The following is a 13,482-nucleotide window of genomic DNA, read 5'->3' as shown; positions in this document are numbered from 1 at the left end:
TACCAGCCAGGGAGGAGTCAGAACAAGTATGACCTGGCATTCCCTCATGCCAGTGAGCAGCTTCAGAGCCAGCTGCACGAGAGCCTGGAGAAAAGGAAAGAAAAAGGCCAGCCTGCAAAGTCACAAACCTAAAAGAGCCGTGCAAAGTGTCCATTTGGCATTGGTGTCACAAGCAGGATAAAATGACCACCTACTGTGTGATTTAGCAAGTGCCGAGTGCCACAGAGGGCTAAAATGGCTAATAGGAGAAGGTGCTGCAGAGTTTTGAGGCTGAGATCCAGGATCAGGAATGCCATTTGAAGTATCTGGGAGGGGAGGAAGACCTCTGCAGGCCCACCACCTCCATCTGCTAAAGTCCATTGGCCTGGGTGTGCGACCATCGGTGCTGCTTTGGGCTCATATAGCTAGGAAAAAGTGTGGCGGACCGAGTTACCACTGACCCCAGGTGAGCCGTGTGATGCAGGGACGGTGGTAAAACCGTGTTGGTAAAGGGCAAGGCAGATCGTAGAGGCGTTACAGGGCAATAGTGAAGGGAGAGCTTCAAAGCCGAGATCTGGACAGGGAATGCGTTTGATTCAGTGTAGGAGAACAGGCAGGACCTCAGTACATCTGCGGCTCCATACAACGCAGTTTGCGTACCCACATAGACCAGCACATGAAATACCGCTGCTGGTTCACCCGACACCGAAGTGCTCAAGATCCCTACTGATGTGTCTTTGTCACCCCCCGCACAGGCTTAAATAACTGAGCATGTCACCGTCATCGCGTCATCTTGTCGAGTCATAACGCTGGTTTAACTTTTAGATGTAATACATTAAGTCAGAAACAAAGGCGATGTGCATCTCATCTGGGGATAAATGTTAAAGTAGCACAGCTTCCTAACGGTTTGGGAGAGTGGGAACGAGAAGACACACCCCTGACTCCGCCTCTGACTCCACCCCTGCCATCCATCAGATGGCATCAGTTGATACCCAGCCAGAGTGAGATATTACAAGGCTTAGCAGCTGGTGGGTGACCCCCAGTACCCCAGAGCTTTACACTTGTTGGTTGTATTTACTTCTTGTAATCATAAAGATTACGTTTACTATTTTATTTTTTTGTATAAAGTTATGTTTGGTGAAGGAGTTTTTTTTTTTTTTTATTTGCTGCATTTTCAACGTGATGTCTTTGTCTTTCCGGAAGACTTGCTGACAAACTCCGCTCCCCTCTTGAGGTAATAAACCTGAATTTAATCCAATTGATTCGATATCGGGGTCACAGCACATCCTAATAAGTGCAGTCAGCCTGTATTTTAAAATGTCAGCTAATAAAACCGACTCACTGAGGGCAATAAACTGCTGAATCCCGATGAGCGGCGTGTGGCTGGCGTTACACACACTGCAGGATTGCCGTTACCACCATAAGTGGAGCACAACGGTTTACACGTCACAGATGACGAGCCTCCTCGAGGGTCACCACACACATTTTCAGGCATCTTTATTGGTCTGTAACGTGCTAGTCTTTCGGTGTAATTGACCCTCGCATGTGCTGATCAACACTTCACCACTCTGCACGCGCCATCACTAGTGAGGAGGACGACCGGACCTCGAACCCCAAGCCTACCTACCTTATCTTGAACAACCAGCCAGCCAGCTTACCTTTAAACGATGGCATCCCTGACTACACCGCCCTCTAGAGCCTCACTTCTGTCACGGATGGTAACCTCAACTCCAGTCCTGGTGGGCTGCAGGTTTTCATTCTTAATTAGTGACCAGTTTCTGCTGCTAATTAACTCTTTGCCTTTATTTTAATTAATACACAACTTGACACTCACACTCTCCACAGCGACATCGCCCTCTAGTGTCTGAACTCTGTCTGTCTCTGTCTCTCCCTGGTCATACCTTCCCTTAGTGTCAGAAATCCCTTATCAATGGCAGTCGTGGCCACGTCACCTTCTGGGGGTCTGAATCCTGTTCCCGATGGTAGCCCTGACTGCATTGCCCTCTAGTGTCCCAACCCTGTTATTGGCTAATGAGGTCTCTATGAGGTGTTTTCCTAGGTTGAGTTCCCATACACTTTAGACCCCGGGCCGCCATCTTGGGGTTGTGTTCCCACCGCATGACAAGAACCGCACCCTTTTATGTAAAATGTGTGACGTGCTAAGAAGAGTGACGTGCGGTGCGATGAGGAGTCCATGGGGGATGCGCCACCCTTAACTGCTTTGATGACTTCACCCTGAGGGAGACTATTGTGCTGCACTTCATCTTCCCTGCACTCTCTCCCTCCAACAGTGCAGGATTTACATATAAGCTACACAAGCTATAGCTTAGGGCCCCCCCCAAAACAAATTGTCCGAGTGAGCAATTGTCATATATACTTCTAAAGGGCCCCATGTCTCAAATAGCTTAGGGCCTTATCAAGTCTAAATCCGGCACTGCCCTCCAAAGTCAAAACTACTAACAGATTTCTAAGATGGCGCCAGCACTTGTGGTCAACCAATCAGAACAATCCATTGCCTAAGCCCCACCCACGATAGTGCCAAGATGGAGGAGGAGCTCTCAGAAAGTTCCTACCATAGGAATGCTAGAGAGTTTCTAAAAAGTCTCTGTGGTGGGCAAGCGCCTTTTGTCACATTAAGAACTGCTTTACCTCCAAACTGGTTTCTTCTTCTGGTCTTCCTTATTTGATAAACACCAGAACACATTGGTTACAACTCAGCAGCAAGCATTTGATTCTAAGTATGTGACGCATTCGGTTACCTCTGCCCTTCAGTTGGGTCTCCGATGATAACCCCGACGATGCCGCCCCCTAGTATCTGAAGCCTGGTACACATTTATGGGATCCTTATTGTCACATCCATTCTTGCACAGGCTAATGAACACGTCACCCCGAGACTCCCCCGTTAGTGCGGAGGGCTACGTGACCTCCACACTTTGATCTTCCTTACCTGAAATGACAACTCACCTTGAAATGATGGCCTCCTTCACTACGTCGCCCTCTAGTGCCTGAACTCGGTCATAGGTTTTAATCCCAGGACGTATTTGTCGTGACCCAGCAGCAACACATTCTGTACCCAATGTGGCGATGCCATCTAGGACTTGGGCCCCTTTGATGATGGCACTAAGAGGGTAAGGCTGGTAGTGCCAGTGCCAGCCTTTAGCAGAGTCTTCATCCCCAGACTGGCCACACTTCACCCCTGAAGGATCAAAAGCCAGGAGGTCAAATAAGAGAACAGTTAGTGAGCCGTTGTGCTTTTGGCATCACATCAGGGGCACTCCACACACTTTTACAGGCTGGCACACTCCCCCTGGTCAGGTGGTCGAATAGATTTAATGAAGAGAAGACCGTAGCTCACAGCGGCCCCACTCAGCGTTCATGGCCTTGGGTCCAAATACTAGAAGATGAGGCCTTTTAAAGGACTTTGGGCACAAATGTGGCGATATCAGTAGTCACAGAAGAGGACGACGGACATATTGGGGTAGATTTGTCTATAAAACGTCTGCTTTCTGACTCCGTGTGGACTCGTGGGCAGCGGACGTCAGGGACTGCTTTAAAAGGGAAAGATCCGAGTTTATATCTCTGGTTAATTTGTAAACCGATATAAAAATAAGCAGAAATTCAGGCTCTATCACCATTTCTATAATCTGCCGCTGTGTAAAACCAGAACTTAATTGTCACCCGAGTACACCACAGAAACGCTTTACGATCGTCGTCAACTTTTACTTTGCCTTTGGGACTCGGTGGCAATCCGACGCTTGTCCTTGTAGTTAAGTGCACATTTGATTTCAAATAAAAATAAGCGAGTCCTTACTTAAAGTGCGACATCCTGGAGCTTGCTTGATAACGGACTGAGAGGCACCCATCCGGTCCGATGTCACAGTGTCACAGCTGGGCAGGGCGCAAGGCCATCGTTTCTAGTGCATGGACCTTTTTAGAGATTTTCTAAGGAGAACGGCACTTGTACACGAGGAGGACATGAAACCTCCATCCGATGGTGGCCACCGTATCAAACCTTCAAGGACACGGCCTGAGTGACGGTCACATTTAAGGGCCAGTGTTTGGGTCTTAAAGAGAGAGACAGAGAGACAGAGAGGTTAGGCGCTGACCCACCACGTGACGATCCCAGATTAGGACCCGAGTGCAGCCTTGGCACCACACCAGTTCAGATGGAACAGAACCAGTGTGAGATTTGCGAGGCCACCAACTCCCCAGGTTGTCCCAGATGGACGTCATACAAAGGCAGGTTAAGGGCCCAACAAAGTGGAGTCACTTTTGGCGTTTAGGGGATTCGAACCGGCAACCTTCTGATTACCAGCACAGATCCCTCGCCTCAGAGTCAGGCTTTTGAATAAATTTGCAGACCTTTCTGAAGACGTCTTCACTTCCTCATGATGGGCTATTGAGTGAAGACTGATGGGTAAAAATGTCAAATTCGTCCATTTAAAATACAATCTGCAACACAATAAAGTGAAGGGGGTCCGAAGAGTCTCAGAATCCACCGTACATAAGGAGAACAAACCTACGGGACGTAACGTAAGGACAAATACATCAGCCGCAAAGTGTGAAGTGTCGGTAAGCGGCCTTTAGCTTTAATAACAATTCACCAACGAGGATTCGAGACTCTGCTACTGTGGGACACCTGAAGACGCTTCAGAAAAGAGATTTGTTCACATTTGGCCGTTTCCTAATTTCTTCAAAGTGCATCAGTTGTAAAAGACTCCCACATAATCGCATACTGTAAGCTATGCCTCTGCTCAGGTATGGACGGCCGTGGGTTCAGACGTCTTCAGACCCTTCGCTTTCTGCACACTTTGCTGTGTTGTCGATTTCATTTTAAATGGACGAATTTGCCGTCGTTTGTGCCCATCAATCTTCGCTCAATAGACCGTCAAGAAGTGACCGGACAGTTCTGCACATTTAGTCAAACCTGAACTCTCTCCTTCACAGAGCATCTGTTTATTGTTCGGGGTCCTCGAGTCTTTAGAAAGGCGAATAAATAAAAGTATTTTGGAGGAGCCCCCGTGTGCAAGTCTCTACAAGCCACCTGGCAATAGTGCCCGACAGCCGCCTCCGGTGCTGCACGGAGGACATTACGGCTTTGAAGACGCAGTCTGGCGGTCTCCCCCTGCCCGCGGTGACCCGTTCACGTTCGGTACTGCTGTAGTTCACGTCTGTACCCGATGCGCCTCACACTGCTTTACAGGCCTCTCGCTCAAACGTGCCACTTCCGAGCCGAGAGCTGGCACTGGCACACACACACACACACACACACACCTCCGCCAAGGAGCCGAGTTTCACTTCACGTGACGTTGTGCTAGCGGACGCCGTGTAATGTCCCCTGCATGTCTTCGGGCGAGGACAGAACCTCCTCCCAGCCACCTGGTGAGGTTTAGGGGCCTACCTGGCAGAACTGGGTACAAGGAAGTGACAAAGCCTGGATGGGGGGCTCTAAATGTGAACAAATCACAGGAGATCGTCCCAAACTCTTGAGAATGACTGCACTTTATTTAGTTTAAAAGAAAACAAATGCGGTCCAAACAAACATGCACAGTTTATCAATGAAAGTAAGATTACAAATACAACGATATTCACACATCCAAAATAAATACAAACATACATAAAATACTATGGTGGGAGCGGGGGCTGAGAAAAGCAAGACTTTGAATTTTAAGATCCCAGGGGTAAAAAAGAAAGAATAATTAAAATGTGCAACGTACTTTTTTCACAGTAGAGCTGAACCTCCGCTCGACTCCTCCACGTTTAGCAGGAAGCCCTGGAATCGAAAGGATCTGCAACCCCTGAACGCCCCCCGCGTACCATAAAACTCGTAAACTGTGAGCAGAGAGTTAGTGAGGAAAACAAAAATCATGTGGGGGGTCCTAAAGAGAATTCTCATCAAATGGCATTAAGGTTCCTCTCGGGAGAATAAGGATCAGAACCGACAAGCACCCTCTCCGACCTAACTAAGTCACGCTACTCTAGATAAAGGAGCCGAAAGTCGTCCTTTACGTACTCGTCAGCCTCGCCAGTCTCCTCGTAACTAAACAAGTCTGCTTCTGGTAATAAAGAGTAGAAAATGCACGTCTAAGCTTCAAGTGGAACAAATTGGTAAAAATCCTAAAACATGTGCAAGTACAGCAAACTATTTATATACAAAAGAAAAACGTCCCTCAGATCAGAACTTTGCTTCGTACAGTACTACGTAATGAAAGAATCCTGAGAATCGTACGTGGAGTGTCACAGATGAGGCAAAAATCAAACACGGAGCAAACAAACCCCCAAAACCTTCAGCTCTGTCTGCTGATCAAGACCCCGGTGGCCCTCGCCCACGAAAAAAACAACAAAAATGTGTCGTAATGCTGCTACTGGCTTCTTCTTCTTCTTCTTCTTCACAATTCAAGATGCTTAATAAAAGCAAAAGCTAAAAGGCAAAAAGTGATATTGCTGTTGACGGCCCTTAGCGTTTTTAGGGAAGCAATGAACGTGTAGTGCAAATCGAGGGTCTCCACAGACAGTGTGATCCACGGTCGCCCCAACGAGTAGTGTCACCATTATTTACACGACAGCGCGCCCTTCAGCATGTCAATGAACACAACTGAGACACAAATAGAAAAGATTGTCATAAAAGCAGCACCAACATTTTCTATAAGCACACCCAAGAAACGCAAGACTTCTTTTTATTAAAATAAACTCTTCAACTCTACAATTTCCACAAGGGTGCTTCTAAACGTTTGCAGTCAGACATCTTATTGGTTATTCTGCTCTGAAATGATTTGAGGTTTTTGAAAGTACAAAAAAAAAAAAACATGAAACAAGTACAACAAACACAACACCACTTTCTACTCGCCTGAATTCGCGGAGCTTCTGTCAGTAGGCACATCACGTCGACTAAAATCAAAACCCAACGAGGAAGCTCTGGCAGTCGCCAAGAAAATACAGCAGGCTGGCATGGAAATCTTTAACACTGATGCAGCCAGAAGAAGTCCTACCTTCAACCAGAGTCGCCACCCTAGGCAAGACAAAGGTGTCCGTCGTTACCTGCACGCCGAGGCACCGGGGCGGTGGACGCCAAGCCAGTCGGCTCTTCTGCGCTCCTCCGACAGGCCAACGGACTACTGACGTCTCCACATCAGGACTAAGACAAGACTGATGACCGAACCTCACTCGCCGCGCGAGCGCCCACAAGTCTTTTTGCAACGCGATTTGTGAAAACCAAAAATGCAGTTGATTAAAACAAGGCAAAAATCTCGAAGATTTCCTTCATGCTTATTCAGGAAAAGGCATTCGTGTGAAGAATGAAAGAGAGATATAAAGCTGATACTCTTGTCCAGAGCTGACACACCACAAACTCGACCTATCTTTGGAATTGTTGTCCTCCGAATTGCAGCACTACTATTTTTATTTTTGTGTGTGTGTGTATATATACACACACACACACACACACACACACACACACACGCAAAAAGCTTAAAAAGGAAACCAATACACAAATGGAGTGAACGGGATTCACGAGACATGGCGTCTTCATTGAGACGACGTCACACACACACCTCGCTCACGTATACACTCGCCATACCCTGGATGAGTAAGAACGTTAGAATAGCAATAAAAACACACAAAAAAAGAAGAAAAAAAAAAAACCAACAAACAAGCCACCCGGCTGCCCTACTAGACGGTCCATGACAGACTCAAATGAAGCTTGTGACCCTTTTGAGTATGCAGGGACACAGACAGGGACACCCATGTCACCTCAACGTCCTGACAGATACAATGGACAACATGTAGAAAATATTGCATTTGAAAACAGTACAGGAATTTGTCATGTGAGGTGGGGGGGCATTCGCCCAAATTCAAATAAAAAACAGACACAAAAATGTACGAGGAATTGTGCAACATGAAATTCCAGCCATTGTAGTGTTACAAGTGTCACGGCCTACAAGTGGTGGTTCATCAGTGTGACCGAAGGCCAATGCATCACGTCAAATCAAAGGCAGGCCGGGACTGCTTCTCACGTATTCCTGTGTGACCAATCACAGCAGAAGCAGGAGGTGAAGAGAGAGGGGGAGACATACCAGGAATCCAAAGTGAAGTGGGCAGAGCTGTCGAAGAAGTGACTGAGAATGCAGCCCCCTGGAGAGTCAATGGCGTACGGTAAAATGAGCAGCAAATCGATGTGTAGACAAAACTGGGGGGAAGACCCCACTGACAACTTCCAAAAATGGCTCAACACACATAGAAGACAAAATGGTAATTGCACTTATGAATTCGGTAGGAACCTAATCAGTTCAGCTACTGCAAGCTTTAAAAGCACCCATCTGCTTCCGTATAAACTGCAGCGGTCTTGTGCCGATTTCACACACGTAGAAATGATAGCACCAAGCGTACTGATGCACAGTCTCCCACCACCCTGTTTGCATCCGCATCTCAGATAACCTTCTGAAGACACTGGGGGTAAAGTTTGGCCACAACACATTCGAAATGGCGGCCAAGATCCCAAAGCCTATCTGGAGTTTCGTACACTTTCTTCCACTGGTCCAAGTCTTCATCATACTGATAGAGAGAATTTTTCCGACTGGTGCGGAATACGAGCTCCTCCACGGTGACTTGAGTAGCGCGGACAAATAAATGCAGCTTTCCATGGAGTGTTATTAGTTTGATGTAAGGGCTGGTAGCCTGGTCAAACGGTAGGTCCTTCTTTCGATTCCACGTGTTCTGCTCGAGATCGTAGGCCTCCACTGTGAACATGCGCTGATGATTCCTGCCGATTCCAGCAATGTAGTAGATGCAATTCTTGTACACCGCTGCAAGACCTTGAGTTCGAGGCACATTCATTGTGGTCAAGTGACCCCAGTAGTCCTTGTGGGGGTTGTAGCAGAAGAAATATTCTCCTGAAGAAGAATACAAAAGCACAGACATTATTCATTTGACAAGGGGGTCATTTCTGACAGCAAACCAAAGACTGAGTGATCACAATTACTCGACCGATAAACAGATAAATCAGCACACAAATCACACACTTACGCCAGTAAAAACAGACCAGCGAACGTGGCCTGTCATGGCCCGAGGTCTACACACACCTTAGGAGTGGATGAACTGGGGGATTAAATATCCAAAAAGAGCATTTGATTAACAAAGTAGATTAACCTTAGCTCTGGGTGACTCCTTGTGATATGAACCTGGGCTGAGATTTCAGAGTTAACCTATTGTTTGGAATAATACCAATGTGAATTTAAACATGTTAAAAAAAAAAAAAAAACTTAAATGTAAATTACCTTCAGATGCCAGTCAACTGTTCATTGAAATGATTTTTATTTTAAAGTTCTATATTTTCGGCGATGTGGAGTCCTGTGGAGCTGTCCCATTGATGACACAAGGCTAAAGGTGAGAATCTGAGGCTCCACACACCCCTCGGCCTTCTCTTCTTTCACTCATGGAGTTTCTTACCAGCTCACATCAGACTGACACTTCGCACAGAGATGAACTTCGACCAATCAGGTCGCAGGCAAACAAAATGTCCACAGGACCCTTGTGAACACGGAAGCTGAACGTGAAGATGAGTTTCCGCTTAGGCAACTTCCTTTTCTGCTTTCTCTTTGAACGGTTTGTATGAGTAGTGAATTCTAACTCCATATCACTGAGGCTTCTGTCAGCTGGAGGGGACGGACAGCCCTTGTCTAGTTAGATGTCTGCTCGATTTCCATGGGGAGTGCAAACTGCTTTCTGCAGCATAGTCTGCTGGTCCACAGCACAGGCAACACCTACAGTACCTGCGTCTTCAGGTCCAGCCAACTTCCCCCACAAACTGCCTGCTGGCAAGAGGTAATGTTGCCACCTGTGGAGCAGGACAGGGCACCCGGACCAGGAGGGGCATTGAAAGACCGAGAACTAAGTTTAAAACCGAAACGCAACGCCACAGCCGTAACCAAAAACAACGAGCAGCCAGAAGTCGGTTACAAACAGCGTCGGGGACGGTTACATTGCTTACTACTCACAACCTGAATATGACGTACGAGGGGAGACACAAAAATAACCCGACTGGGCTTGGGGCTTTCCTGGAAAACCGTCTGGAGGTCGGCCGGACGCGAATCATACAACTATATCCCCTCCATCCTACACTAAAAAAAATGTGATGATTCACACTTAAAATCTTAAATTTAATTCTTTTTAGCTTATTGATCCCACAATTTTTAAGTTGAGGCAAATCATTTAGAGTGATTGGGTGCAATTCTCTTGTTTTTTTTACTTAAGTAAATCTATTTTTTAAGTTGTTCTTCTTTTTTGGCAGTTGGAAAAACATCAAACTGGAAAGTTCGACGGAAAGAAAATACAAACGACCCCTCAAACACAGCACATGAACAACCTAAAATATGAAGTTAAATGAAATAGGTTTTTACTTTTATTCCCTCCACCATAACTTAATTTGGTACAAACACATTTTTTTACTTTGATTGAGATCTGAAACCAAATATTTCCTTGAAAGAGAACATTTACGTTGAATGAAGAACATCGATGTTAGACTTTTTCCAGTGTACACGGCCTCTCAAAGCGCCGACTGGTTAGGTATATGCTGTGAATAGCCCAGTCAGTATCTGCACAACAATCGCTACACGAGTTGCTGCTGTAACGGTGGGTGAAAGAAAAGAAAAAAAAAACCTCGAATATCAAATAACATCAAATTTCTTCCAAAACAAACCAAAATGGCCACAGAAACTTATGAAATGATAAAAACAGTGTACGGTGATAACAGTTTGTCTCGCACACAAGTTTGAGTGACACAAATGTTTCAAGAAAGGGCGAGAAAATGTGGAAGACGTTCAAAGCCAGCAATGTTCACCCACACTCGTCTCGGACGGATGGAAACATCAAAATGGTGAATCGGATTGTTCGAAATGATTGGACTGCTTTTATCGTAAAGCGGTTTTTGACTGACAAACATTCCTGTCCTCCCTATTCGCCCAATTTAGCTCCCTGTGATTTTCACTTGTTCCCAATAGTCAAAAGTGACCTGAAGGAAACACATTTTTCTTTTTATGGATGAAGTGAAGACAGAAACGGCAAACCTGCTGAAGAGCCTCAAGCAAGAAGAAGACTTCCAGCGCTGTTTCAATCGGGAGGGAGAGAACAGAGAAGGCGACGATGTTTACAATGCTGGAATTCATCGATAAGTATCTATACAGGCAGTCCCCGGGTTACGCAGATACAAGTATAGGCCAGTAAACCTAACATGCATCACGGGCAAGTTAAGGGAAGGAATTAGGAAACGATTAAGCATCATATGGCAAGAACAGAGTGTTAGTGAATATTCAACATGGGTTCAGATGAGGGAGCTCGTCCCCGGGTTAGGTACGAGATAGGGACTGTAGGTCTGTGCTTGAGTTTGTATGGAAGTCGGAACATGTACTGTACATTATTTTAATAAATGTTATTGTTGACCGACTGTAACCAAGTGCTCTGCCAATGAATGATGGAGTTTCACCTCTCTGACCTTTTTATTATTTCTACTTTATTTTCAATGGTGATGGTTTTTCTCTTCTTTTCTGCATCATCACCAGCACTTTCATCAGATTTGTATTTCAGAGACATTTTTCAAGGGTGAAGACAAAAGGTTAAGATGAGCTCTTCTGCACAGCACTGTCCACGCAATCACAGCAGGAAGGCACCCGTCATCAACACGTCTGGTGTACTGAGGAGAGACAACGTCCTGAAATGTACGTAACAATACAAGCAGGCTTACTATTGAGACTGACTGGGGGCGGCATGGGTGGTTCACCACACAGTCACCTCCACTACAGAATGCTGTCTGCAGCGTCCGCCCACCGAGAACGAAGACGGTGCAGCCAAAGGCAGGGAGTGAATCGCCCACCACTGCCCCAATTCAACAGGCAGCTACCCGAAGCACACTACAATGCTACCCCCTGCCACCCCGTTCACCCTCAATCGTCTCTGTTCAGCTACAACCGGTTCACCCCTTATAGCATTACCAGCCGCCACCAAGAACGAAAGGGGCAGCCATGTGCGGTGGGCGGGCAGTGAAACGCCCCCCTCCACTCCATCCAACCTGCGTCCAGTCAGGAGCAGTAACTGTGGTGGCGTAGTAGGCAGGCAGCGATCCGCCCCATCAAGCCTCCGTCCTGCACACGAGCGGTAGCTGTGGCCCCAGTGACTATGGACCACAGGTCACCGCTGGGAGCCACCTGTGGGACACTACACTGCGTGAGCAGCGAAATCGCTCCCCGCCAGCCACCGCTTGCAGCGTCCCCAGGCCGAAGATGACGGAGTGGCAGTTACGTAGGCAAATGCGTCGCAGCTGCGGCCCCGCCCATAAGTCGTAGGTCGGATGTCTGTAACCTTTGGACTTCCTGTATTTTTTTACCAATCCGGTTATTCTTGTGTCTCACCTTGTACAGTTACTTAATATAATGTAAAATGTTACCAACAGTGCCTTTGTATGAAAAGCAGCACATCTCACAGGCCAGCATTTGTTAGTAAACCCCAAGCCCAGGGCCGGCTGTGTGCACAGGCAGAACAAAGTGAGCCGTCATACACTAAAAGAAAGAAAAAGAGTTTTGAGATTTAACATCGGCAAACGAAATTAAAATACCGAAAGTAGGGGCTGGCATTCCATCAGGCAAATAAGCAGCTTCGGACCTGAGAAAGCCTGCAAAGTCGCGGCCGCGCTACCTAAAAGTGCGCAGTAATCTACCAGCACAGCAGCGGCCCGCTACGACATGAAATAAGACCATCGTAATGACGGACCTGAAGAGCTGAAACAGGCGATTACAAACTACGTAAAAAGCACGTCAACATAGCACTTGGTTTATATTTACATGTATAGCACAACATCAAGGGGTCCAAACAAACAGCACGTAAAGCACTTACGATAAAGCGTTGTCATACACAGAAGTGAATACCTTGATAATACTTTGTTGCGGTTCTCAGTGAGGTGCTCGTTTTGGTTTGGTGTCCCAGCAAAAACTGCACAAATAATTATGGGAACAAAGAATTCCAAAGAGTTACATCTCACCTGATGAAGGGGCCTTAGCGGCCTCGAAAGCTTGCATTTGTAATCAATTTAGTTAGCCAATAAAAGGTGTCATGTCACCCTACTCTCTCCTGTACCAGTCTATGGCTAACACGGTACAACACTCTACTGCCAGGGAACAAAGAAAGTCCGTCAAAGTAGAAGTCCATCTACCTCTGTGATTGAGGCCCGGCCACAGCATCAAGTGGCCTTCACACTTCTTCACCTGCGAAGAGCAGCGGTGCGAGTCGTGCCATTTACACCTTACAGTGGCGCGCACAACTGCATCACGTCAAGCAAAGGCAGCAGAAGCTTAACACAGAGTAACGCAAATCTGTTTTTAAAGTAACACACAGGTTTTTACCTTAAGATGCCTTTTAGACTTAAAAATAATAATCCGATTATGTAAGGTGTGTTGCTTTTTAGCCGTTTCCCCCAACACTGGTTACAAAAGACACAATGCCAACAAGAAAGTCAAAAGG

The 13,482-nt window shown here is 46.6% G+C and overlaps 1 protein-coding gene across 1 annotated transcript in view; it reads right to left on the bottom strand.

Annotated features, from left to right (window-relative positions):
• Positions 1–5,460: 5,460 nt before the first annotated feature.
• kbtbd8 (kelch repeat and BTB (POZ) domain containing 8) overlaps positions 5,461–13,482 on the bottom strand; it is a 28,741-nt gene continuing 20,719 nt past the window's right edge. The window contains exon 4 of the mRNA XM_039770765.1: positions 5,461–8,867. Within this exon, the coding sequence (XP_039626699.1) occupies positions 8,404–8,867 (464 nt within the window). The 3' untranslated portion in view covers positions 5,461–8,403. The remainder of the gene's footprint in view (positions 8,868–13,482) is intronic.

Source organism: Polypterus senegalus, chromosome 12, assembly GCF_016835505.1.
Source record: "Polypterus senegalus isolate Bchr_013 chromosome 12, ASM1683550v1, whole genome shotgun sequence".
NCBI classification, from domain to species: Eukaryota; Metazoa; Chordata; class Cladistia; order Polypteriformes; family Polypteridae; genus Polypterus; species Polypterus senegalus.
The sequence above is the reverse complement of the archived record's forward strand: the minus strand, read 5'-3'. Positions and strand labels throughout refer to the sequence as shown.